Source organism: Aquarana catesbeiana, linkage group LG04 (assembly GCF_042186555.1).
Source record: "Aquarana catesbeiana isolate 2022-GZ linkage group LG04, ASM4218655v1, whole genome shotgun sequence".
In the NCBI taxonomy this organism is placed as follows: Eukaryota; Metazoa; Chordata; class Amphibia; order Anura; family Ranidae; genus Aquarana; species Aquarana catesbeiana.
Window position 1 is genome coordinate 623,935,484 of NC_133327.1, and position 26,598 is coordinate 623,962,081.

Below are 26,598 nucleotides of genomic sequence, written 5' to 3' on the forward strand. Positions count from 1 at the left end.
TTGCTGAGAGTCATGTTGAGTCCATGGAATATTTTATATTGTGACACAAGTTGCGGGAAAGAGACAATTTTTTATTTTTTTTATTTTTTTTGCGCAAAGTTGTCACTAAATGATATATTGCTCAAACATGCCATGGGAATATGTGAAATTACACCCCAAAATACATTCTGCTGCTTCTCCTGAGTACGGGGATACCACATGTGTGAGACTTTTTGGGAGCCTAGCCGCGTACGGGACCCCGAAAACCAAGCACCGCCTTCAGGCTTTCTTAGGCCGTAAATTTTTGATTTCACTCTTCACTGCCTATCACAGTTTCGGAGGCCATGGAATGCCCAGGTGGCAAAAAAACCCCCCAAATGACCCCATTTTGGAAAGTAGACACCCCAAGCTATTTGATGAGAGGTATAGTGAGTATTTTGCAGACCTCACTTTTTGTCACAAAGTTTTGAAAATTGAAAAAAGAAAAAAAAAAATTTTTTTTCTCGTCTTTCTTTATTTTCAAAAACAAATGAGAGCTGCAAAATACTCACCATGCCTCTCAGCAAATAGCTTGGGGTGTCTACTTTCCAAAATGGGGTCATTTGGGGGGGGTTTGTGCCACCTGGGCATTCCATGGCCTCCGAAACTGTGATAGGCAGTGAGGAGTAAAATCAAAAATGTACGCCCTTAGAAATCCTGAAGGCAGTGATTGGTTTTCGGGGTCCCGTACGCGGCTAGGCTCCCAAAAAGTCCCACACATGTGGTATCCCCATACTCGGGAGAAGCAGCTAAATGTATTTTGGGGTGCAATTCCACATATGCCCATGGCCTGTGTGAGCAATATATCATTTAGTGACAACTTTGTGCAAAAAAAAAAAAAAAAAAAAAAAAATTTGTCACTTTCCCGCAACTTGTGTCAAAATATAAAACATTCCATGGACTCAACATGCCTCAAAGCAAATAGCTTGGGGTGTCTACTTTCCAAAATGGGGTCATTTGGGGGGGTTTTATGTCATCTGGGCATTTTATGGCCTTCAAAACTGTGATAGGTAGTGAGGAGTAAAATCAAAAATGTACGCCCTTAGAAATCCTGAAGGCAGTGATTGGTTTTCGGGGCCCCGTACGCGGCTAGGCTCCCAAAAAGTCTCACACATGTGGTATCCCCATACTCAGGAGAAGCAGCTAAATGTATTTTGGGGTGCAATTCCACATATGCCCATGGCCTGTGTGAGCAATATATCATTTAGTGACAAATTTTTGTAATTTTTTTTTTTTTTTTTTTTTTTTGTCATTGTTCAATCACTTGGGACAAAAAAAATGAATATTCAATGGGCTCAACATGCCTCTCAGCAAATTCCTTGGGGTGTCTACTTTCCAAAATGGGGTCATTTGTGGGGGTTTTGTACTGCCCTGCCATTTTAGCACCTCAAGAAACGACATAGGCAGTCATAAATTAAAGGCTGTGTAAATTCCAGAAAATGTACCCTAGTTTGTAGACGCTATAACTTTTGCGCAAACCAATAAATATACACTTATTGACATTTTTTTTACCAAAGACATGTGGCCGAATACATTTTGGCCTAGATGTATGACTAAAATTGAGTTTATTGGATTTTTTTTAGAACAAAAAGTAGAAAATATCATTTTTTTTCAAAATTTTCGGTCTTTTTCCGTGTATAGCGCAAAAAATAAAAACGGCAGAGGTGATCAAATACTATCAAAAGAAAGCTCTATTTGTGGGAAGAAAAGGACGCAAATTTCGTTTGGGTACAGCATTGCATGACCGCGCAATTAGCAGTTAAAGCGACGCAGTGCCGAATTGTAAAAAGTGCTCTGGTCAGGAAGGGGGTAAAACCTTCCGGGGCTGAAGTGGTTAAAAGGCATTTTTTTGGTTGCTACACCCATAGATGTGAGTGGGGAAGCCTTTTTAAGGACCCCATTTTTGTTTTGGCCTTCACATTTTATGTGGAAGGCAATGTTTTGTAGTGGAGACCTCCTGTTTTTATTGTTTGCAGCAGGTTCTAATTAGGTCTACTGTATATGGTTAGAGTCTGAGGATCGTTTTTAGAGTACTTACAGTAAACTGCATTTTCCTTTGCTATCTGCAATCTGGAGCCCTGTTAGCTATTTTCTTTTTTTCTTTTATATGATATTGTGATAAAGCAAATCTTGGCAGGAATATGGATTAGACTGCTGCTAAGGTTACTGCTGACTTTTCCCTTTACTTCTATGTAACAGGATGTTATTTGGGTTCTCCATGTTTATATATTGGGTTCTGAGTTGTGGTAGCCTTTTACGTAGATTAAAATGAGATGCCTGGATAGCCTTTGTTTATTTCAACCACTGAGCCATTGGTTGGGGTGTGTGTGTGTGTGTATGTGTTATAGATTTTATGCATACTGCTCAAGCATTTTAAAGCAACACTTTTTTATCAGAGTATAGCATCAAGTCAGTTAAACTCCTGGAATATTGATCGGGTCAGAAAGGCTGTTTTCAAACTGGGGCGTCGGCGCCGCTACTTTTTTACTTTAATTTTTGCAGAGGTTTACGGCTGCTAGCGGGGGTTAGAAGCATCTTGCAAGCGGCCGAAAACCTCTGCAAAAATGACCCGCAAAGCGCTGCTGCAGTGGTGCTGCCCATTCATTTCAATGGGCAGGAGCAGTGTATACACCGCTCCTTCACCACTCCAAAGATGCTGCTTGCAGGAGTGGGGTGTGTGGCTTTTTTTTTTTTTTTTTCCCTTTGCCTCCACTGTGCAGTTTGTTTTGCACAGTGGCCCCGATCGTCCTCTTCTTGGGTGGGTCCCACTCGGCTCCTCCTCGCAAAAGCTAACCACCTCTGGGAAGCTCTCTCCCGAGGAGGTTACCTTGCAGGCACCGCCAAGTGTGTGACTCTGCCCTGAGCCCACAGCCCCCCCCACCCCCAAACTCGTCTTTTTGACTCGCTATTTCTGCATTTGGCTAGGGTCAGTGTCACTACTGGTAGCCTGAGGCGATACCTGGACCCTATAGAGGTTGCACAGGCAGTCCAACTCCTCCAGGATGGCACATCAATACGTGCCATTGCTAGGTTTGCTGTGTCTCCCAGCAGTCTCGAGCATGGAGGAGAATCCAGGAGACAGGCAGTTACTCTAGGAGAGCTGGACAGGGCCATAGAAGGTCCTTAACCCATCAGCGGGACGGGTATCTCCTCCTTTGTGTAAGGAGGAACAGGATGAGCACTGCCAGAGCCCTACAAAATGGCTTCCGGCAGGCCACTAGTGTGAATGTCTCTAACCAAACAATCAAACCGACTTCATGAGGGTGGCCTGTGTGCCCGATATCCTCTAGTGGGCCCTGTGCTCACTGCCCGGCACGGTGGAGCTCAATTGGCATTTGCCATTGAACACCAGGACTGGCAGGTCTGCCACTGGTTCCCTGTGCTTTTCACATGTGACAGACATGAGAGGTTCTGGAGAGGTCGTGGAGAACGTTGTTATGCTGCTTGTAACATCGGTCAGCATGACTGGTTTGGTGGTGGGTCAGTAATTATGTGGGGAGGCATATCCATGGGGGTATGCAGACATTTAGGTATCAGGATGAAATCCTTGGACCCATTGTCGGACCCTACGCTGGTGCGGTGGGTCCTGGGTTCTTCCTGGTGCACGACAATGCCTGACCTCATGTGGCGAGACTACGCAGCCAGATCCTGGAGGATGAAGGAATTGATACAATTGAATGGCCCCCACACTCGCCTGACCTAATGTCCCAGAGGTGTTCTATTGGATTTATGTTGCGGTCCATCCAATCTGACGCCGCCAGGTTGCACCTCAGTCTGTTCAGGAGCTCAGTGATGTCCTGGTCCAGATCTGGGAGGAAACTCCCCAGGACTCCATCCGTCTCATTAGGCGCATGCCCCAATGTTGTGTCGGACATGACAAGCAAGTGGGGGGCCATACAAACTACTGAGTACCGTTTTGAGTTGCTGCAATGAAATTTCGGCAAAATGGTGCACAGTTTTTTCACTTAGATTTTTGTAGTGTCTTTGAATTCAGCCCTCTGTAGGTTAATGATTTTTAGGCTTTTATGTGATAGACCAACACAAAGTGGCACATAATTGTGAAGTTGAAGAAAAATGATAAATGGTTTTTAAAATGTTTTACAAATATGAAAAGTGTGGCGTGCATTTTGAATTCTGCCCTCTTTTTTTACTGATACCCCCTAACTAAAATCTAGTGGAACCAGTTGCCTTCAGAAGTTGCCTAATTAGTCCACCTGTGTAATTTTAATCTCAGTATAAATACAGCTGTTCTGTGAAGCCCTCAGAGGTTTGTTGGAGAACCTTGGTGAACAAACAGCATCATGAAGGCCAAGGAACACACCAGACAGGTCAGGGATAAAGTTGTGGAGACATTTAAAGCAGGATTATTTTATGAAATAAAATCCCAAGCTTTGAACATCTCCACGGAGCACTGCTCAATACATCATCTGAAAATGGAAAGCGTATGGCACAAGTGAAAACCTACCAAGACATGGCCGTCAATCTAAACTGAGAGGCGGGGCAAGGAGAGCATTCATCAGAGAAGCAGCCAAGAGGCCCATGGTAACTCTGGAGGTGCTGCAGAGATCCACAGCTCAGGTGGGAGAATCTGTCCACAGGACAACTATTAGTCGTGCACTCCACAAATCTGGCCTTTTATGGAAGAGTGGCAAGAAAGCCATAAGAAGCCTTGTTTGTGAGAAGGCATATGAGGGGCACAGCAAACGTGTGGAAGAAGGTGCTCTGATCAGATGAGACCAAAATTGAACTTTTTTTTGGCCTAAAAGCAAAACTCTGTGTGGTGAAAAACTAACACTGCACATTACCCTGAACCCACCATGAAACATGGTGGTGGCAGCATCATGTTGTGGGGAATTTCTTCAGCAGGGACAGGAAAGCTGGTCAGTTGATGGGAAGATGGATGGAGCCAAATACAGGGCAATCTTAGAAAAACCTAAAAGAAAACCAGTTGGCGCCTGCAATAGACTTGAGACTGGGGTGGAGGTTCACCTTCCAGCAGGACAATGACCCTAATAAGGCTTACCTGAAAGTACTGGAAATATCTCCTAAACCTGCACAGTTTAGGAGAAATTTACCATATACGCTTGCGCCGACCTCATCGCGCACTGAAGAGATCAGTCGTGCTGTTTCTACAGTGCCCGTGCCAGGTGTGAGTGATGTCACGTGACTCTGGCCAGTCACAGCCGGAGTCCATGGCCCTGGAAGGAAGAGGGGTGAAGATGAATGCGGGAACATCGCGGGCTTCATTTGCAGGCAAGTGGTACTTAATGGACTAGTATGAGATGCATACTAGCCCATTATAATTTACTTTACAGGGAACAAAAGAGGAAGTAAAAACTATCAGGGTTTACTTCCTCTTTAAAGTGCCTCCTGATTAACCTGAAATAAAGTTCAGCTGTTCTGGTAGGTCTTGCCTGACATTTTCTTAGTCGCATCCTACAGCAAAAGCCATGATCCGCGGGATCTCATTGTTAGAAGGTATCAGTCAGGAGAAGGTTACAAAAGAATTTCCAAGGCATTAGATATTCCATGGAACACAGTGAAGACAGTCCTCATTAAGTGGAGAAAATATGGCACAACAGTGACATTACCAGGAACTGGACGTCCCTCCAAAATTGATGAGAAGAAAACCGGTCAGGGAGGCTGCCAAGAGGCCTACAGCCACATTAAAAGAGCTACAGGAATATCTGGCAAGCACTGGCTGTGTGGAACATGCGACAACAATCTCCCGTATTCTTTATATGTCTGGGCTATAGGGTAGAGTGGCAAGATGGAAGCCTTTTCTTACGAAGAAAAATATCCAAGCCTGGCTAAATTTTGCAAAAACATCTGAAGTCCCCCCCCCGCCCCCCCCAAAAGCATGAGGGAAAATATGTTCTGGTCTGATGAAACCAAGGTTGAACTTTTTGGCCATAATTCCAAAATATGTTTGCTGCAAACCCTGCACATCACCAAAAGAACACCATACCCACCGTGAAGCATGGTGGTGGCAGCATCATGCTTTGGGGCTGTTTTTCTTAAGCTGGAACAGGAGCCTTAGTCAAGGTAGAGGGAATTATGAACAGTTCCCAATACCAGTCAATATTGGAACAAAACCTTCAGGCTTCTGCTAGAAAGCTGAACATGAAGAGGAGCTTCATCTTTCAGCATGACAACGACCCAAAGCATACATTCAAATCAACAAAGGAATGGCTTCAGAAGATTAAAGTTTTGGAGATGCCCAGACCTGAATCCGATTGAAAATCTGTGGCGTGATCTGAAGAGGGCTGTGCACAGGAGATGCCCTCTCAATCTAACAAATTTTGGAGTGTTTTTACAAAGAAGAGTGAGCAAATATTACCAAGTCAAGATGTGCCATGCTGAAAGACTCCTACCCAAAAAGACTGAGTGCTGCAATAAAATCAAAAGGTGCTTCAACAAAGATTTCAGTTTGTTCAACGGAGTTGTACAGTTTATAGGTCACAAATGCAAAGATAGGCAAAGATGCTGCTTGCAGGACTTTTTTTTTTTTTTTTTTTTTTTTTTTTTTTTTTACTACTGTCCTGCAAGCGCACCGCTCCAGTGTGAAAGCACTCGGGCTTTCACACTGAAGTGAAAGACTCTTTTTACAGGTGCTATTTTTAGCGCTATAGCGCCTGTAAAGCGCCTCAATGTGAAGGCAACCTAAGCAGTAACAGTTTTATTTGTGGATTTAGATGCCTGTTCACTTTGGACCTGCAACACTTTGTTAGTGAATGTGCTTTCTAATAGAGGTGGTGCATACAGAAGTCCTCGCCTTCGGTGTTTTATCACCCAAATTTTTTGATCATTCTTGATCTCTAGGTAAAGAATTGTGATCTGAATCATGGTATGTGTGTTTTGGTTTGTTGTGCTTTATCCCTTCTACTTCTCGGCCATCTTTGACAACAGCTGATACAGTCCTTCATGCACATTACACTAGTTTGCAGTAGATGCACCGGTTAATAGCTAAGGAATACATTGATTGTCCTGTGGACTAGTTGGTTATTCAAACCCATGTATTGATTACATTCTCTCAAGTGGCTCCATTTAGCAGTATGGTGTCTTCTTTTCTTTTTTTTTTTTTTTTTTTTTTTTTTTCACCTAATACTTGAAGTTTGTATGTACAGCTGCCACTTGAATTCCTGCATACAGTGTGTGGCCTGTGTAGTAGACCTGAAAATACATGCCCACTTGTACTCACAGGGCCTTGGCTACATGTCAGTGTCTGTTTGTAGACAGGCTTATCTTTGTGCTGCAGTGCCTGTTTCCAGGCCTAGCCCTCAGGTGGCAGATACATTTCTGTAATGATTAGCTAGATGTCTTCTGTTTTTATATTGCTGCTCTGTATCTCATAAGAGTGGGAATTAACTCAACGTGTGAGTGAGCCCTGGTCCACACTAGTGCGATTTTGACATGTAAAATCGGTGGCAATTGCCGGCAATGGCACCGTCCTAATCTGTGCGACGCTGCATTTGCGGCACTGCACCAATTTTAAAAAGTAGTTTCTGTACTATTTGCGACTTCAGGCTGCAATTTACATTGACACCTGTGCAGAAACCTCAATCAGCTGAACTCGCACGGCTTTATTCCCGCGACTCGGTGTGAACCAGCTCAAGCCGATTTTTCACATTCGATTCACATGCAAATATCAAGAGCCAGCGGCCACTGGCGTTTTTAACCACTTGCCAACCAGCCGCCGTCATACGGAGGCAGGTCGGCACGATACAGCGAACCATCGTAGCTATACGTTGTCTTCTTTTTAAGCGGGATAGCACGCGCCGCCGGAGGCAGGCGCCCACTGCACTCCAGGGGTGCCGATTCTCGTGACCGGCGATCGTGAGAAGCAGAACAGATGTGTGTAAACACACAAATCTCTGTTCTGTAAGGAGATGCAGATCGAGAGTTCCTAATAGCTAGGAACCACAATCTGTCATCTTATAGTCAGTCCCTTCCCCCTACAGTTAGAAAACGCACACTAGGGAACACATTTAACCCCTTGATCCCCCACTAGTGTTAACCCCTTCCCTGCTGGTGACATTTTATACAGTAATCGGTGCATTTTATTTTTTATAGCACTGATCGCTGTATAATTGTCAATCGTCCTAAAAAATGTGTCAAAAGTGTCTGCCATAATGTTGCAGTCCCCATAAAAATCGCAGATCACCGCCATTACTAGTGGGGGGGATGCCATAAATCTATCCCCTATTTTGTAGATGCTATAACTTTTGCGCAAACCAATCAATATACGCTTATTGTTTTCCCAAAATTGTCGCCCCTTTTTTTTTTTTTTTTTTTTTTTTTGTTAGTGCAAAAAATAAAAACCGCAGAGATTATCAAATACTACCAAAAGATAGCTCTATGGGAAAAAAACATCCATTTTGTTTGGGTACAGAGTTGCACAACCGCGCAATTGTCAGTTAAAGCCAAGCAGTGCCGTATCGCAAAAAAATGGCCTGTTCATTGAGCAGCCAAATCTTCTGGGGCCGAAGTGGTTATGAGCTGGTTGTTAAAGCGGAGCTCCACCCAAAAGGGGAATCTCTGCTTATTTGCAAAACACACACACACACACACACACACACACACACACACACACACACACACACACACACACACACACACACACACACACACACACACACACACACACACTCCACTGCCACATTAGGCACTTTTTGGGGGGTGCGGGTACCTGGTTTTGAAAACCTTATCCCACTGCCTTCTGGGACACACACGGCGAGACCATTCAGAAAGTGCAGCAGTAGGAAACAGTCTGTGAAGGCTCCACTGCTGGTTTCCCTTACTTACAATGCTGACGCCTGCACCCAAACGATGGGCGAATCGGCTCTGGGTGCCCACATTGCAGGATCCCTGGACAGGTAAGCTTCCTTATATTAAGGGTCAGCAGCTACAGTATTTGAGGAGGAAAAAACCCCTATTCATTCACCAGAAAAAAACTGAAGAAATGAAACCGTGTTCCCTGGTGTAGATCCAGCGTCAATTATGTTAAACGCTGCTGAGGCCAAGAGGGGGTGGGGAACGGGTCCGCACTCATTGCTGGCTCCCGCCATCTGACAGTTCTTAAGTTACTAAGGGGCGGGCCACTCGACTTAATGACCCTCGCTGACCTGTGGGGCCGCTGGATATGATGTATAAACTATATGTAGCTGAGGCTACGCTGCATACCGCATGGTGTTCCTGGTGGGAGCTGAGACTTCCTGTCTCATACCCGGAACACAATAGTCTATCTGGGCAGCGCTCAGCCATTCATAGAAGGCGATGCATGCTGACTATGAATAGAAAGCTTCCTCTTATTGGTGGAGTCAGAGGTTGTGACCTCATCAGCCTGTCTTTTTGACTCTGCCAATCAGAGGAAGCTTTGTATTCATTGCAAGAATACATCGCTTTCTATGAATGGCTGATCATAGACTGTGTTCTGGGTAGGAGACAGGAGATCTCTGCTCCAACCCAGAAGACAGTGATGTATGCTGCCTCGGCTACATACAGTTTATACATCGCATCCAGTGGCTTCACATGTTAGTGAGGGACTTAGTACATTTGGGCCAGCTTGGCCCAAAATGAACTACGTAACGTATGAAAAGCTGGAGTTCCACTTTAACACCTAACAGCTGGCTGTGTAGTGTTCCTGGGGATCGCTCAATCGACCTCACCAGTTATTTCATCACTGTGCAGTTTTACCCCTCTCAAATGAAAGTGAGCCCCCTCTACCAACCTATTGCGCCATGGCCCACCTAAAGAGCTGGTTTCCCCTGGCAAGGGATTAAAGTCCATACTTTTGTTTACACCAGCAGGAGTGCTAGTGTCATTTACCCACCCCCTCCTCTCCCCAAGGCCATTCACCAAACGCTGTATTCTGCGGAAGATTTTGCAGGATACATGGTGTTCTGTGAAAGGCCAAGGGGAGAGGGGGACAAACGACACTAGCACTTCTGTGTATGACAGCTGGAGCAGACCAGGAGTACAGCGGAGCTGTAGTGTCTGGCTTAAACCAAAGCTGGCACTTAAAAGGACACCCCAGAGATCCGGCAATGGCAAATACCTCAGAGGTGACTTTTTGTATACACACCAGAAACTAAAACCTGTGCCTGGAGTTCTGCTGTTACTAAACCCACAACTGTAAAATCAGTCTGTGTATGCAGCAAAACATGCTTGTTATACTCCCTGTGGAACCTAAGGGGTTAATCCTGCTCAATTGGGGGGGGGGGGGCTGTTCTGATGTCCCCAATCCAGCTCCTGATAGTATAGAGCCTTGGGAGCATTCTGCACATGCTCAGTTTGGTGTGTATTGTTGGAGAGTTGTTTTGGTCATGTGCTGATTACATGCACCCTCCCAAAAAAGTCGACACTGTCCAGTTTATCTTTACTAAAATAATTGCATTTCTGTGTTGTGTACTGTGGGAGACGAGATGTAGTGAATGCAGGGTCCTGGGTCTAGTAACACTTTAAGAGCCCCTAAATGTTTCTTTTTTCTTCCATCAATTAACCACTTTTATACCGGGCACTTTCTCCCACCCCACCCCCCCAGAATTTTCAGCTTTCAGTGCTGTCACACTTTGACAATTGCCCGGTCATGCAACGCTGCACCCTAACTACATTTTTTTAGCATTTTCTTCCCACAAATAGAGCTTTCTTTTGGTGGTATTTGATCACCACTGGGGTTTTTATTTTTTGCTAAACAAAGTACAAAAGACCACTTTTTTTTTTTTTTTTTCTCTTTGTTATAAAATTTGTTTTCTCCACGGATGGGCACCTCTGGGGTCTGAGCTGATAATCAATGCGCTGATGATCGCGCAGACTTGACTTAAGCCCCCCCCTTTAGGAGAGCCGCCGATCGGCTCTGTCAGTGTGAATCGAGGAAAGCCGTTTACCGCCACTTCCTGGTTACTGCTGTAATTGGTCACAGCTGACGTAGGCTCTTTACCACGATTGAAAATGTGGTGTTTTGGAGTGACACACACCACCGATCGCTGCGCACATGAGCGGCTTATCCTGCTGGACGTCATATGACATCCAGTCAGGATAACTGAGCCTTGCTGTGGACATCAATTCCCAATAGGGCGGGAAGTGGCTAACTATGTAATGGAGATGAGCAATGGCACATATTAGAAGTCCCGCCTGTGTGACAACATGGCCGCCCCCTACAGTAAAGAAGTGTTATTTGCAGGATCACCAGGTGAAAATAAAGGGGGAAGGGGAGCAAACTGAAAAGGAGTGAATGCAGTACCTCCTCTAAGGCTCCTTTCACACGGGCTTGTCCATTTGACGGACTCCGTTTGCTCAGTGGGGGATCGCTCCACTGATCCCTGCTGAGCAGGCAGATGACGGGTCCGTCTCCGCTCACTGTGCTCAGACGGACCTGTCAGTCCTGCTCTCTGTGGGGAGTTTGGATGAAAATGGCCCGCATGTCCGTTTTTCATCTGATCCCATCCGCTAGACGGATGGAAAATGGGGTCACCATCTGTCTTAATTCGGCGGACAGGATCGGGTGTCAGCGGACATGTTTCCACTGACATTGGCTGGCCCGTAGGGGTGAATGGAGGGTCTGATCAGGTTCGCCTGAAAGATTGACAGGTGGACCTGATCGGAAAGCCAGTGTGAAAGAGCCCTAAGGCCTGGAAAGTTTCAATATTTAAAATGTGGTGTTTTTAGATATGCTTTAAATATCTGCTCAATAAATAAAGAAAAAATTCTGCTTGAAACTTTGTAACCATTTGCTGACTGCGCTGTAGCTGAATGGCTACAGCGTGGATTGCTAGTTCTGGGAGGTTGTCGTATGATGACCTCGGCCTCCCATGATCACGCCCGCTGCATGGAGTAGGTGGCGTGCTCTGTAATCCGTGTCTGGCGGCTCTTTGCTACGTGATCAGCTGTTTCCAATCACGGATGTTAATGGAAGCCGATTATCGGCACTCCTTTCCTCATGCTGACCGTATGAGAAAAGAGCCGATAACCAGCTTCTCTAAAAGGGGTGTGTACACTGATAATCTGTGCCCACCTGTGCTTCCAATAACTACCCACCAGTGCCGCCTCGTCAGCACACATCAGTGAAGGAGAAAAAATACATGTTTGCAAAATTTTTATAACTTTTTTTTTTTTTTTTTTTTCCCCTAACTTTCTGCATTTTGTTTTCATTTAACAAAAAATAAAAGACCCTGTGGTGATTAAATGCCACCAAAAGAAAGCTCCCTATTTGTCAAAAAAAAAAATTCATATGGGTACAGTGTTTCATGACCACGCAATTGTCTTTCAAAGAGTGACCGCACTGAAAGCTGAAAATTGGCCTGGGCAAGAAGAGTGTAAATGTGGCCAGTAGGCAAGTTGTTAATGTTTATTTGGTCCAATTGTCCTTTGTGGACTAAGGAACACATCCTTAGGTTTATAGAGGTAAGCGGAGGGGGAGGTGCTGTAGTTCTGTCCTAGGCGTAACGCTGTTCTTTTTATAGATAATAGGACATTGCATTAGTCACCCTAAGACAAGTGTGTAAGTGGCAGGTCACCAGGGGAATATAAAGGAAAAACCGGTGCAGCCACCACATCTAAAGAATGGTGGCTGTAATCTATTACATTTTTATTTTTGGGTTTAGATACTCTGGTTGTGATCTACTAGTATGCCCGTTTAATGAACCTCAAAACACCCCTTTTTTAGCTTGATTTATTGCATGACTGGGCTTGTATCCATCCTCTCCTTGTTGATCAGCACAATTTGTATGCAGATGGAGGCTAATGTTTACTAATGCCAGCCTGCCAGTTGTAGTCTCTACTCTCATACAGGCTATACTACTAGCTTTCTAGCATCCCCGTATCATTGCCATCATGCTCCAGTGCTGCTGGGGATCTGTCTCTGCCTATGTTTAGCCTGTGTCAGGAGCTTATAAATATGTCTTCACTGTGACAGACACAACATGCTGCTGCTATATGCGGACTCCTCCAGACAGAAGGGTGTGTGTATTTTATTTTTTCTTTCCAGCAACCGTCCCGAACATCGTCTTCCATATTGTGCTCTAGATGGAGAAAGGTGTATTGTGACAGGTTTCTGGCCTAGAAGGGGTTAAGATTTGCCTGCCTGGGGTTGTTTAAGGGAGGGTGATGTTTACATCCAGCACTGGGCTGAGGAATTAAAGTGCTCCAATGACACAAGGGGGGGGGAGGGGCTGTTAGTGGTGGGGGAGGTGCGGACTTGGGAGGAAGCCTTGGGCCCAGGGGGTCTTCACTAACAGTCTGAGGGAGTATAAGATCATGTTTTTACATAAGATTGAACTGTGGTGTTTGCACAGAACAATACTTGTCTGAAGGCCTTAAATCCAGCCTTCCTATTCTTCACTCTATGCAGCTCCCTGTTCTTCTTACCTAGAGGTGGAAGTAAACAATGGTAGAATGCAGGCTGTGCTGTACTGAGAGATTAACTCTTTGCAGCCAAAGGCAGATCTTCAGATCTCTTAAGGGGCACGGCTACCCCTTCGTTTTTATTTATTTTTTTGCAACATAAACTTGTTGGTTGCTTTTCTCGAGTGTTTTTTTTTTTTTTTTTTTTTTTTTTCTTTTTGTTGAATATCTGAACAGTATATATTTTTTTTTTTATTTTCTATAACATTTTTAAAAGCAACACATCCTAGAACAAAGAGGGGCTGGTGAGGCAGAACTTATGACCCTAATATGTGTATGTAGGTACACGATGTGTATCATGGAATGGTGTCATGTTAATTTTCAGCACTATATAAATGTCTAACACCTCAGATAAGCACATAAATGCAGCTAGTGAAGGAACCCTGTTATCACTTGTATACAATTTGCATAAATGCTAAAAGAAGAGTCTATATACAGGCAGTCCCCGAGTTATGAACGACTCCTACTTACGAGCGGCCTCAAACGCCGGCCACTTGTGCCCCATGCGGGTCCTTGATACCTTTTTGAGCACTTCCGAACACATCCCACACTGCCATACTACCCCCCAGATAACATAAGTGCCCAGAACATCCCACATCCATGCATAGGCGGCAGTTACACTTACAAACGCAGTGCTCCAACTGGAAGTTACACTTACAAATGCAGTGTTGCGACTTACGAACAACTTCGACTTGCCAACAAACCTATAGTCCCTATTGCGTTCGTAACTTGGGGACTGCCTGTACTTTTCAGCTTCCATTTTGTTTAAAGGCTTCTGCTTCTCTGCTCACTGATTTTCTGCAATTGTTTGACAGATCGGGTGGTTGAAATTCCTATTCCCACCCCTACACCGTGGTTCCTCCTGGCCCATACATCCTATGTTATACAAGCCAGTGGGAGAAACCACAGCATGCAGGGGGAGGATGGGTATTTCGCACATGTGGAAATGTAAAGTACTTGAACTTGCCTGCAAAGAGGTGGTATGTCTACAAATGGGCTGCCAAAAAGGTAAGTACAGTGACTCTCCTTTTAGCAGTTATAGACTTCTATACAAGGTCACCTTTAATTTTCCTAAGGCGTGCCATAGCCCAATAGTGTGGATTTAGCCTAGGGGCTCACCCACACACAATACACCAAGCATAGTGCAATGCATTCTGGCGCTATTTTTGTATTGCACCCCAGTGCATCTACAGCAACAGGTGCTATGGTTAAAAATATAAAGCATGAGCGATTTATTTATTTATTTTTGGCCTAATTAAAATGAGCTGTGTTGACCGACCGTGCACCACAATGCGCAATGAAAACCGCAACACCTACTACCACAAAGCAAGGGGTTGTGAACAGACCTTTAAGCTGGGTTCACACCATTGCGAATTGTACGTGGGTTTCCCTGTGTCCAATTTGCATGTCAGACTGCGACCGGCTCTCTATGGAGCCAGTTCACACAGCTCCTATGGTTCTTCTGGTCTGAATTCAGCCAAAAATTCGGACCGCAGTCGGACCTGAAATGGTGAACAGGAAGGCACCGGACTCCTGCTGTGAGCCACTCCGCACAGCAGTTGTATTCAGGCAGTTACAATAGTGATTGCTTATCTTGTTAGGTGAAAGCCAAGACTATCATAAATTTTACCCCAGTATAAATGGCTTGTATTTTTGCTCTGTGTAGCAGCATAAAAACCTTAAAGGGGTTGTAAAGGTAAACATTTTTTCACCTTAATGCATTAAGGTGAAAAAACTTCTGACAATACCGCCGCCCCCAGCCCCCCCCTTTTACTTACCTGACCCCTCGAAAAACAGCTGCTCGCTCCCGACATCTATTCCTCCGCTCAGGCTGGCCGCTGATTGGCTACAGTGGATGGATTGGAAGCAGCGCAGCCATTGGCTCGCGCTGCTGTCAATCACATCCAATGACGCGGCGCGCTGGGTGGTGGGGCAGAGTGATACAGTGAGCGGCTATAGCCGCCGGCTGTATCACGGGAGCGCGCCCGCAATAACTACCATGCGAGAGAGCTCGCATTAAGGTGGTTAGTTCTTGTGGGGAGGAGCTGAAACAGCCGCCGAGGGACCCCAGAAGACCAGGTTCGGGAACGAGCTGCACAGTGAAGGTAAGTATAACCATGTTTGTTATTTAAAAAAAAAAAAAAAAAAATTTACCTTTACAACCCCTTTAAAAGTACACCTGTCCTGAGACAATATTAGCTTGCCATTGCTGACCTTTTTCTTCTGAGAATGCTAGTTTACTTGCTTTCGTGCTAATGTCACTGACTTGGAACAATTGCCGATCAAAATCATCTTTTGACACTTCTAGCATGCTTGTTCCACCTGACAAGTGCACCCTGCTGTTTGCCCTCATCAGGGCTAAATATAGAAAAAAAACGATCTGCCTGGCGCCCGCAACTGTATATTCTGGGAGATACAAATTATACATCCCTGAAACAGTGAATGGGCTGACAAAAGCCCAGGCGCCAGGATGCAATTTCTAGTCGCCATGGCGACCTGGCGCCTGGAATTTGTTGAGCCCCAATTTAGATCATCGGGCAAGGTAGTTGCTGTGCTTTTGTAATCTTTATTGCTGTAGCACCAGTGATCCTACAATACCCTGGATGAAAAACAGATGTAAGCTAGTCAAATTACTTCCTGGTCCGCCCACTGCTGCAAAAATTAAAAGCCAGCAGCTACACATACTGTAGCTGCTAGCTTTTAATAATAGGACATTTTCCTGTCCTGGAGTCCGGCGATGTCGGCACCGCAGCTGTTTCAGCTGTCAGGTGCTGCCATTGCGGGTGAGGGAACCCGGCAGTGTAGCCACAGCGCATGCGCGCGAGGCTACGCGCCTCTCTCCTACTGGCCCGACGGCAGGGGAAGGAGGGAGCCGAGCGGTGACATCAGTGGCTGTGGGAACAGGATCCGCTCCCCCAAAGGTGCCAAAATGAGCGGAAGTTCCACTTTTAGGAGGCACTCTGTCTTAAGCAAGCCATAGATTGCACAATGTGTGGCCACCCAGAGAGGACTGGATGGGGTGTGTTTGCTTAGTAGCACTTGGAATTACAGTGCATACGGAAAGTGTTCACCGTGCTTTTCCCACATTTTATGATACAGCCTTATTCCAAAATGGATTCAATTAATTATTTTCCCTTTTTAAAATTCTACAAACCATACCCCATAATGACAACGTGAAAGAAGTTTGCTTGAAATCTCAGCAAATTTTATATAAAAAAAATAAATAAAAAAATCCCCTATACATAAGAGTTCACAGCCTTTGCCATGGCATTCAAAATTGAGCTCAGGTGCATCCTGTTTCCATTGATCATCCGTAAGATTTTTCTACAACTTGATTGGAGTCCACCTGTGGTAAATTCAATGGATTTGGAAAGGCACACACCTGTCTATATAAGGTTCCACAGTTAACAGTGCATGTCGGAGCACAAACAAGCCATGAAGTCCAAGGAATTGTCTGTCTGTAGACATCCGAGGCAATGGGATTGTATTGAGGCACTGATCTGGGGGAGGGTACAGAAAACTTTCTGCAGCATTGAAGGTCCCAATGAGCACAGTGGCCTCCGTAATCCATAAATGGAAGAAGTTTGGAACCACCAGGATTCTTCCTAGGCGCGGGCTGTCCAGCCAGACTGAGCAATTGGGGAAGGAAGGCCTTAGGGAGGTGACCAAAAACCCGATGGTCACTCTGACAGAGCTCCAGCGTTTCTCTGTGGAGGGAGGAGAACCTTCCAGAAGAACAACCAGCTCGGCAGCACTCCACCAATCAGGCCTGTATGGTAGAGCGGACAGACAGAAGCCCCTCAGTAAAATACACATGACAGCCCGCTTGGAGTTTGCCAAAAGTCACCTGAAAGACTCTGACCATGAGAAACAAAATTATCTGGTCTGATGAAACAAAGCTTGAACTCTTTGGCCTGAATGTCAAGCCTCATGTCTGTAGGAAACCAGGCACCGCTCATCACCTGGCCAATGTCATTCCTACAGTGAAACGTGGTAGCATCATGCTGTGGGTATTTTTTTTTCAGCAGCAGGAACTGGGAGACTAGTCTCATCTCGAAGGAAAGATGAATGCAGCAGTGTACAGAGATGTCCTTGATGAAAACCTGCTTGAGTGCCGTGGACCTCAGACTGGGGTGAAGGTTCATCTTCCAACAGGACAACGACCCTAAGCAAAACAGCCAAGATAACAAAGGAGTGGCTACGGGACAACTCTGTGAATGTCCTTGAGTGGCCCAGACTTCAACTGTATTGAACATCTTTGGAGAGATCTGAAAATGACTGTGCACTGAGGCTCCCCATCCAACCTGATGGAGCTTGAGGGGTCCTGCAAAGAATGGGAGATAATGCCTAAAAATAGGTGTGCCAAGCTTGTAGCATCGTACCCAAAGACTTGAGGCTATAATTTGTGCCAAAAGTGCTTCAACAAAGTATTGAGCAAAGACTGTGATACTTGGGATTTTTTTTTAATTTTATTTTTTATAAATTTGCAAAGATTTTAAACCAACTTTTCACGTTGTCATTATGGGGTATTGTTTGTAGAATTTTGAGGAAAATAATGAATTTAATTAATTTTGGAATAAGGCTGTAACACAACAAAATGTGTAAAAGGTGAAGCGCTGTGAATACTTTCCGGATGCACTGTATGGGACTTATTTCCAAGGCACAGCATCAGGAACTTTCTGTGAAGTTGTGTATGCACTCAATTTACTGGAGATTTGGAGAAGCGGCACAGTGCAAACTAAAGGCCAGTGGTTGTAAACATACCAAGTTGTATTACACAGGTGCTCAACCTGTGGCCCTCTGGCTGTTGCAGAGCTACAAGTCCCATCGTACCTCGGCCTTTGGGGGTCAAGTTTGCTTGTAACTCAATGGCTTGCAATGCCTCATGGGACTTGTAGTACAGCTGGAGGGCCACAGGTTGATCACCTATGTTGCATTATGTGCCCTGGACTTTCTAAAGCGGCATTTATTGTCCTATGCTGATCCTGGCTTTTACAGATGTAATTTTCATAATTTTAGTACTACTTTGATTAAAATGTATTTTCTAAATGACATTGCCCTTAGTGTTTATAGTGACTATAAATGCTCCTCGGGTCTGTAACTGCTCCTGAATGGGTCTGTGTACGCCATACAACACTGTGTAGAATGTGTCTTTTGTATATATTTAAATTGGTTGTAAACCTCAGGCATTAAATATGAACAAAGCATATCCTCTCTAGTGTGTACTTGTCTCTATCAAGAACACTAGTGTCATTTCTGTCTGCTGCTTTGTTCCTCTATCGACATGAATCACTTCTGACAAGTTGACCTGACGCCAAGAGAAAAATGCTGACAGGGAGGGGCCTACAGCTGATTGACAGCCTTAAGGGGGTACACACTATGAAAAGCAGGCGAACCATCATCTGATTTTCCTCGTTGTTTCACCGCAAATTGGAACCAATGAATGAATATTCTCGTACAACAGAATTTTTTTTTTTTTTTTCTTCCTGTAGGAAAAACGGTACACATTAGACAAAAATCGTTCGTTCTGTTCCCGTACAAGTTTTGTCCCTATGGGAATTTTCGTACGAAAATTCTTTGGACGAAAATGTTCGCACGATTTTTCTTTTAGTGTGTGCGAGCCTTTAGCTCTGTTCCTGTGTAAAGGGGGGTGTCCCTTAACTCCAATTGGCTCTCAAACCTCTCCTTGCTGCACTCTGCAGAGTGTAATTTCAGCTCTGTCCCCTTTTTCTGGACTTTCAGCAGCTATAGAGAAGCGAAGACTGCAGACAAGCGGGTACAACTTATGTAGGAGGATTTGTTTCATCTGTGTATCGCCTGAGTCCAGTCACTTCACTGGATATATGCAAGGGTTTTACAACCACTTTTAAAGAATTAAAGCACAAACATGTTGTGGAAATTTTTGATTTTGGCAAACAACTTCATTATTGGATGTATACCTATTGATATGGAGCTCTCTAGGAAAAGGCGATCAAATGCCCATTTATTCCTGGAAGGACCCAGTATTGTGGAAAGGGTGTTATGGGTGACTACTACTTACAAGGAGAACCTTTTCACTTTTGTCCATTTAGGCCATAATGGCAGACTTTTTAAACTAGAGCTGCTACCTTGTGTATATTGTGATTTTGTTTGGGGCCCTTAATGGCAAGGCAACCATTCTCAATATAAAGCCACCTGTAGGGAAATTTACGTGTGTGTGTGTGTGTGTGTGTGTGTGTGTGTGTGTTTACAGTCCATATTGCTGCAGCGCATGGTAAGGTTTCTGACACTGTATCTCTCTTGCAGCCAGACGGTTGACCTCCTCATGCAAGAATCAGGATGTCGCTTAGAGCATTCTGCGGCTACCAAATTCCGCAACCATGTCATGGAAGGGGAGTGGGACAAGGTAATGCTGCTGATGCCACTCCATTTAACCTTTCATAGCAGTTGTTGGGTACACAGATCCTAACTGATATGAGATGCTGTATATAGGGAATTGTTGGCTGTGGTGAAAAACTTTTGTAACCCTCTGAAGCTGTTTGGTTTGATTTTGTTTTTTTTGTTTTTTTGCAGGCGGAGAACGATCTTAATGAACTCAAGTCCTTAGTGCACACTCCTCATTCAGTAATGGTAAGTAACCTTTCTGATCAGTTTATTGAATTTGTAGCTGGTTAATAGTCCTGGCTAACACCCCTTGGTTCGGTTTGCCCCGGAACTCCCGAACATGTAAAAAGTTCAGGCCCGAGCCGCAAACTCTATGGGACCCGAAATTTAAAAATCAATAGTCCCCCATTTTTGAAGGCTTATATGCAAGTTATTGGCCATAAAAAGGGCACAGGGGCCTGGGTACTGCCCTGGGGAACCTAAATCGCTGCAAATGTAAACATTTTAAAGGGGCAGTGATTTTAATGATGCTTAACCACTTAAGGACCGAGCCTCTTTTTGAGATGTGGTGTTTACAAGTTAAAAACCTTTTTTTTTTAAATTTTTTTTTTTTTTTTTTCTCCCGGCGCCGATAAAAGGGTTCTTGCTGTGAATCTACCGCAGAGATCACTCTTATCAGAAACCGTACCGCCAGTTGAAGAAGAGGATACCAGGGTTATGGTGGGGGGGGGGGGGGGGGCCCTTAGTCTGCCTGTAAAGTGGGGCATCTGTACTGTGTATAGAACCTGCTGTAGCAAAACTGACACACAATTACATTTTTAAATTGATTTTGCCAGCTGGAAGCCATTTCCGGCAATGGGTGAGGGGGGAGAAGGAAGAAAACTGCATATTGGTTCCTTTTGGATGGGGTATGGATTGTAACCAAAAATAAGAAAATGGGAAAATGGTGCTCATGTGAATGAGTATGGGGGTACCCATTCACCAAAACAAAGTATAGGGTAAAAAAAGATCAAGAGCCAATTTTTGAGAAGTCCCTTTATTTATTTTTTTTTTTATAATGTTCCCCAATGCAGATCCATCAATCACGATGCCCTCAGGAACCGAAAAAAAAAAAACCCACACTCCGCCTGCGATAAATACGAACCGCTGACTGCCTACTCCTCCCTGTCAAAGTTCTTAAATAGGTGAGGGGCGGTGCATGCTGGGTCGGTAATGTCACAAGGGGGCAGTGCCACCAGAGGGCTCCGCCACTTATTTATGAACTGGCAGACTTTGGAGTAGGCAGTCGGCGCTTAGCCTTCGCCGCGTGGTGGAAGTGTTTGTGGGTTTTTTTTTATTCCGGTTGCTGCAGGCGTCGTGATTGACGATGGCTCTACAGCTGGGGACATGGTTTGTTTTTAATAAAGGAGTTGTCAAAAACTGGCTCCTGGTTTGTTTGGTTTTTTCATTACAATGGTTTTTGAGTGAGTGGGTAGTACCCCATACTCATTCACATGAGGGGGGCCCGCATCTGGTTGCCCCCTTGTTAAAGGGAGCTTCCAGATTCTGGTTAAGCTCACTGCCTGTAGATTCCCCGGCAACCACCGCCCAGGGTTGTGGGGACAAGGTGCTTTGGGATGGGGGGAGCAGAGCATTAATGCACGTATTTATTGTGATTTTGTTTGCCTTTGGTTACACCTTATATACATGCAGAGTTAAGCCAGCCCATTTTACATTCTAATGCATCCAAAAATGCACCTCAATGGAACAGTTTAGGTGGACCCTCCGTATTTCCCTTTTTTTTTTTTTTTTTTTTTTTTTTTTTTTTTTATTGTGAATTATAGTTTGGCACACGAATGACCTGAAAACAGTGGCAGGGTTGCTGCTTTGTGGGCTTACCAAGGTGGCACTTCTGACCTGAGTGTCCTGTTTAGAGCTAAAACCGGAGCAGACAGTTGCATGCTACTGTCTGATTGTTCTGACTGTTGCCAGGTTTGACAGAAGGCTTTCTATGTTTGTTCAGGGACCATACTAGTCATGGCAGGCTGTATGATGTGATCTAAAAATAGTCAAACAAGTTTAGTACTGCCAAGCAGTACAGCAGCTGGGAATACATAATTGTTTCTCATGTGGTGTGTTCCTCAGAGTATGTATGCCTGTAAACTTCAGAATGGAGAGACAAAACGGCGGTCTGCCTATGTAAACAAGGCGGATCGTCAGTCTGTCAGCGATGGGGGGAGAGAGATCTGTGATTCCTGTTAATCGGGAACACAGCTATGTCTTCCTCGAGTCAGTCCATCCCCCACCCCCCCCCCCCCCCCACACACAGTAAGAAAAAACACCCAGGGAACAGTTAACCCCTTCCTTGCCCTGCCAGAGTGTCATTTATACAGTGTGTCTGTGCTTCTGTGTTTTTTTTTTTTTGGTTTTTTTTTTTTTTTTTTTAACACCGATTCCCGGCCTATAACAGAATGACGGCCAGGAAGTGGTTCAGTTATCTTGACTGGGTGTCATATGACGTCCAGCAGGGTAACTGCCAGCGCGCACGCATCAAGGCGATCGTTGATGCGGCGTGTAAGTCTGACACACCGCAACTCCGATCTAGGTAAAGAATCTGACGGATGTGTCCAATGACGGCTGATCATGATGTAAATGGGAAGAGCCGTTTATCGGCCTTTCCTCACGCGTGTCTGACACACCTGACGGGGGGGGGGGGGGGTGTGTGTGTGTGTGTGTGTGTGTGTGTGTGTGTGTGTGTGTGTGTGTGTGTGTGTGTGCTGATTATCAGCGCAGCCCCCCCTTGGATGCCTGCCCGGGAACACCAGGTATGCCACCCTAGACCACCAGGGTGCCACCGGCGATGCATGTCAGTGTGCCATCTCATTGGTACCACCTCATTGGTTCAGCTTATCAGTGCCCATCAGTGAAGGAGAAAACTTGCTTATTTACAATTTTAACAACTTTTATTTGTATTCCCCCACCAAAAGCTCTTTGTGGGAAGAAAATTTTATAAAAATGTAGTTTTGGGTACAGTGTAGCATGACTGCGCAATTGTCATTTAAAAAGTGACCGCACTGAAAATTGGCCTGAGCAGAAAGGTGTCAAAGTGCCTGGTATTTAAGTGGTTAATCACTGTATTAGTGTCGCTGGTCCCCAAAATTTTTTTTTTCTTTTTGGGTAACGTTGCACCATGGTAATTTATGTTGGCTAGGGTTCAAGGGCGAGTAGTTGGTCAACCCCTATTGCTTGACGTAAAAGTGGAGCGAGAAGGTGAGGGTGGCCTGGGGTGGTACGAGAGTTTGACGTTGGAATAGGAAGACAATAGCTGGAAGGGTGACGGTTTCAAAGGGGGTGTAGGTTAATGCATTCCATATCTTGGTCTTAAGGAGAGTGTAGACCAGCGGGAAGAAGAGGGGTTCCAATAGATGCTGAAGATGGGGTACCAGGAAGGTCAGGCATTGGTAGTGTTAGCGATGAAAGATTGACCATTTGCATTGGAAGCTGGCTCATGGACCGCACCTGGATAGGTATACACTAAGATTTTCTTTATCCAGCAGGGGTATGAGATCATTTTTGACATCCTGGATTGTTGGGGTGGCTGGGGGAGGTCCATTTCTTGGTTATCGCACGTCTGGCTGACATGAAATATGTTGCTAACCAAGCTATATTTCGTTGACTGATTTTCTTTCCGAGTATAGAGGCCTTTTGAGGGGGTTGTCAGGTGACCAAAAAGCAAGGGAAAATGTCCTTTGTGGGGGGGCGCCCCGTGACCTTTAGCGCAAAGTTTTCCACCTGGTTCCAGAAGGAAGAGATATATGAGGGCAGAGCCAAAGTCTACGGAGCAAAGGTTTCTCCTGGCTGCACATGGGGCATAGGTGTTTGTGAGATTGAGTTGGCAGCAGGGATGTAGGCACAGTGTATTATTTTGAACTATTCTCGCCAAAATTCATTTGTGACATGAGCAGGTAGAATTGTATCCACTTATGATGCGGCTCACTGTTTCTGGTGAGTTAAGGTCAGCGTTCCAAGATGGGACAGATGTTGCCAGTAAGGGTTTGCTGAGACGTGTGTTTAAAGGTTTGTAGATGTCAGATTTTGAATGGTTGCTGTTCCAGTAAAGTATCCAGCATAAAGTTCTGAAAGCGTTGAAGTTTGTTCAGGCGTAAACTTGACACATGTTGGATGGCTTGAGGGATGAGCAGAAAGTGGTTTTGTGGAAGCCCGTAGTAGGCCAAGTGTGTTGGCTTTTGGTGGGCCCAGATTTTGAGTCCTGAGTGAGATGTGGTAGAAGAGAAGGGTGGATTCTCATGGATTGGAAGGTGTTGGGAGACCCATGGGGAGAGGTTACATTTTGCGTCTGACCTCACACCAGGCAATCATCGTGTCTCTAAAAAGCACGTTTTGGCGAAGGTGAGGAGGGGTGGACCATAGTTTGCAGTGGAGAAGAGCCGGCTCATGATTGGAGTACCTAGAGGTGTTTGATATCCAGTACATGCATATTCTTAAGAGACAAGATAAGTTTTATATGCTCTAATATTGGGGAGGTTGGCTCCCCCCCGCTCCTTGGGAGCACTAGCTTGTTTAATGAAATACGGGGATGTCATCTCTGCCAGAGAAAAAAGGATGAGGCTTTATGTAATATCTGTATGTCTTTATGACGTAGAAGTAACGGTGTCGTCTGGAGGGGATATAGGGGTGTGGCAAAACTGACCATTTTGAACAGGTGACACCTTCCGAAGAGCGGGATGGGGGAGATGCATCCATGGCTCCAGTTCCAGTTTAGAAATTACTAGGTTGAAATTTAGATTATGCAAGGATGATGGAGTCTTACCGACCGCTATTTAGATGGGTAATGTGTTGTGTTGTGTGTGGGTTTTTTTTTTTTTTTTTGAGGAAGTAGCCCAGGGAGGGGGTTCTAGACTGAAACAAAGGGAAGATCTCGCTTTTGGCAAAATTGATACGCAGCCCTAAGAGACCTCTAAACATTGTAAAAACATCCTTGATAGGAAGCATATCGGAGTCAGGGTTAGAGGAGGTAAGTATGTCATCCCCAAATGGGGCGAAATGGAGTTCCTGTTTACCTATTCGCACGCCATGTAGGGAGGTGTGAGAAATGAGGGAGAGAGAGGTTTGAGGGCCAAATTAAAGAGCAATGGGGAGAGGGGGCATCCCTGTTTGGTGCCCTTAATTAGTTTTACGGTTTTTGAGATGAGGCCTGCAGCTACAATGTTTGCGGTAGGGGCAGCGTACATGGTGTTGATTTAGGTGGAGGAATGGGTCCCAAGAAGCCAAAATGTTGCAGTATAGAAGACAACCAGGAAAAGCTGACCTTATGAAAGGCTTTCTCCGCGTCTAGGGAAATTATAGCTATATAGTCATTGGTGTTGGACCTGGCATGTTCGAGTACCGTGAGAACTTTGCGAATGAGAGGATGCAGATCGGCCTTGAGTGAAGCCAGCTTGAGCCGGGTGGATAAGGGTTGGCATGATTTTGGTCAGTCTGTTGGCTATGATTTTGTAGAGCATTTTAGCGTCCAAGTTAAGTGAGATGGGCCTATAGGAGCCGGGTTCTGAAGGATCTTTTCCTTTATCAGCTTAATGTGGGCTTGGTAGGCGGGACGGTAGGTGGTTCCTGCCTTGAAGGATTGTCTGGTAGACTCTTGCCAAGGTGGGGACTAGTGTGCTGGACATAAGTTTGAAAAACTCGGGTGTGTATCCATCTGGGCCTGGGGATTTCCCGTTGGCAAAAGAGGAAATTGTTTTTTGAATTTCCTGCTCGTTGATTGGGCAGTTGAGTTGGGCCAGGAGAGTAGGATCAATATGAGGAAGTGGAACATTCTTTGGGAATTCCTGAGCAGCGTTTGTGTCGGAGGGGTCTGGGCTGTATAGTGCATCATAATATTGTTCAAGAATGGAGCTAATGGCAGTGGGAGAGGAGCATAAATTTCCTAGGGTATCTTTTAATGAGGTTATGTGTGTGTGTGTGTGGGGCACATGTGTGCCTTTTGCACAGCTTCGCTAGTAATTTCCCTGATTTGTTACCAAACTTATGGTATTGTAGCTTAGAATATGATTTATGTATGCCTTGACCTTCCACCCATTGATTGAAGTTCGTTTTTGGCCTTGCGCCAAATCTCACGGTGTGTGTGGGGGGTATTGTTGGTGGATAGCTGAGCCTGGGCATGTCGGAGACGGTCACTGGCTTCCTGAAAGCTTGTAAGGACCTTTCATTTGTATAGGGTGGAGAAGGCAATAATCCTACCTTGTAGGATGATTTTGCCTGCATCCCAGAACAGGTTTGGATCTGAACAGTGCGGAGCATTGGTCAAAGTGTAGTCTGTCTCATGCAGGGTTTTCTGAAAATCAAGGTTTCGAGCAAGGAATTGGGGGGGGAAAGCCAAATTTTTGTGAAGGGCTGAAGTCTCGTAGTGATATGGATACTGGGGCATGGTCGGATATGGCAATGTCATGTATGAGTCTGACATTTTTGTGAACAGTGCAGAGTTGCATAGGAGATAATCTATTCTAGATAGTGTGGTGGGGGGTGAGTAAAAGCAGTATTCCCTCCCTTCCAGGTGTGCTAAATGCCACGGATCAGTAAGTTTGAGGGCTGCTGCAAAGCAATTTGGCAGGGTTGTGGTGGAATGAGACCTGGGTTGTGAGGTGGGATTACCCCTGCATTTGTCGTCTTGTGTGTCCATTACTGTTAGTCGCCTCCTAGCATGATGGGGTATTGTAGATAAAGGGGCTAGGTGTGTGGTGACGGCCTGGAAGAAAGATTTTGTGGGGGAATTAGGCGCATAAATTTAGTGAATATGTCTTTGGTGGAGAGTAGGAG

General features: G+C 45.1%; 1 protein-coding gene across 2 annotated transcripts in view; it reads left to right on the forward strand.

Moving 5' to 3' along the window:
• Window positions 1–26,598, forward strand: part of WDR26 (WD repeat domain 26) — a 144,263-nt gene that overhangs the window by 19,957 nt on the left and 97,708 nt on the right. For both annotated transcript variants that reach the window (XM_073628325.1, XM_073628326.1), the window contains exons 2-3: window positions 19,705–19,804; window positions 19,972–20,028. In XM_073628325.1, the coding sequence (XP_073484426.1) occupies window positions 19,705–19,804; window positions 19,972–20,028 (157 nt within the window). The remainder of the gene's footprint in view (window positions 1–19,704; window positions 19,805–19,971; window positions 20,029–26,598) is intronic.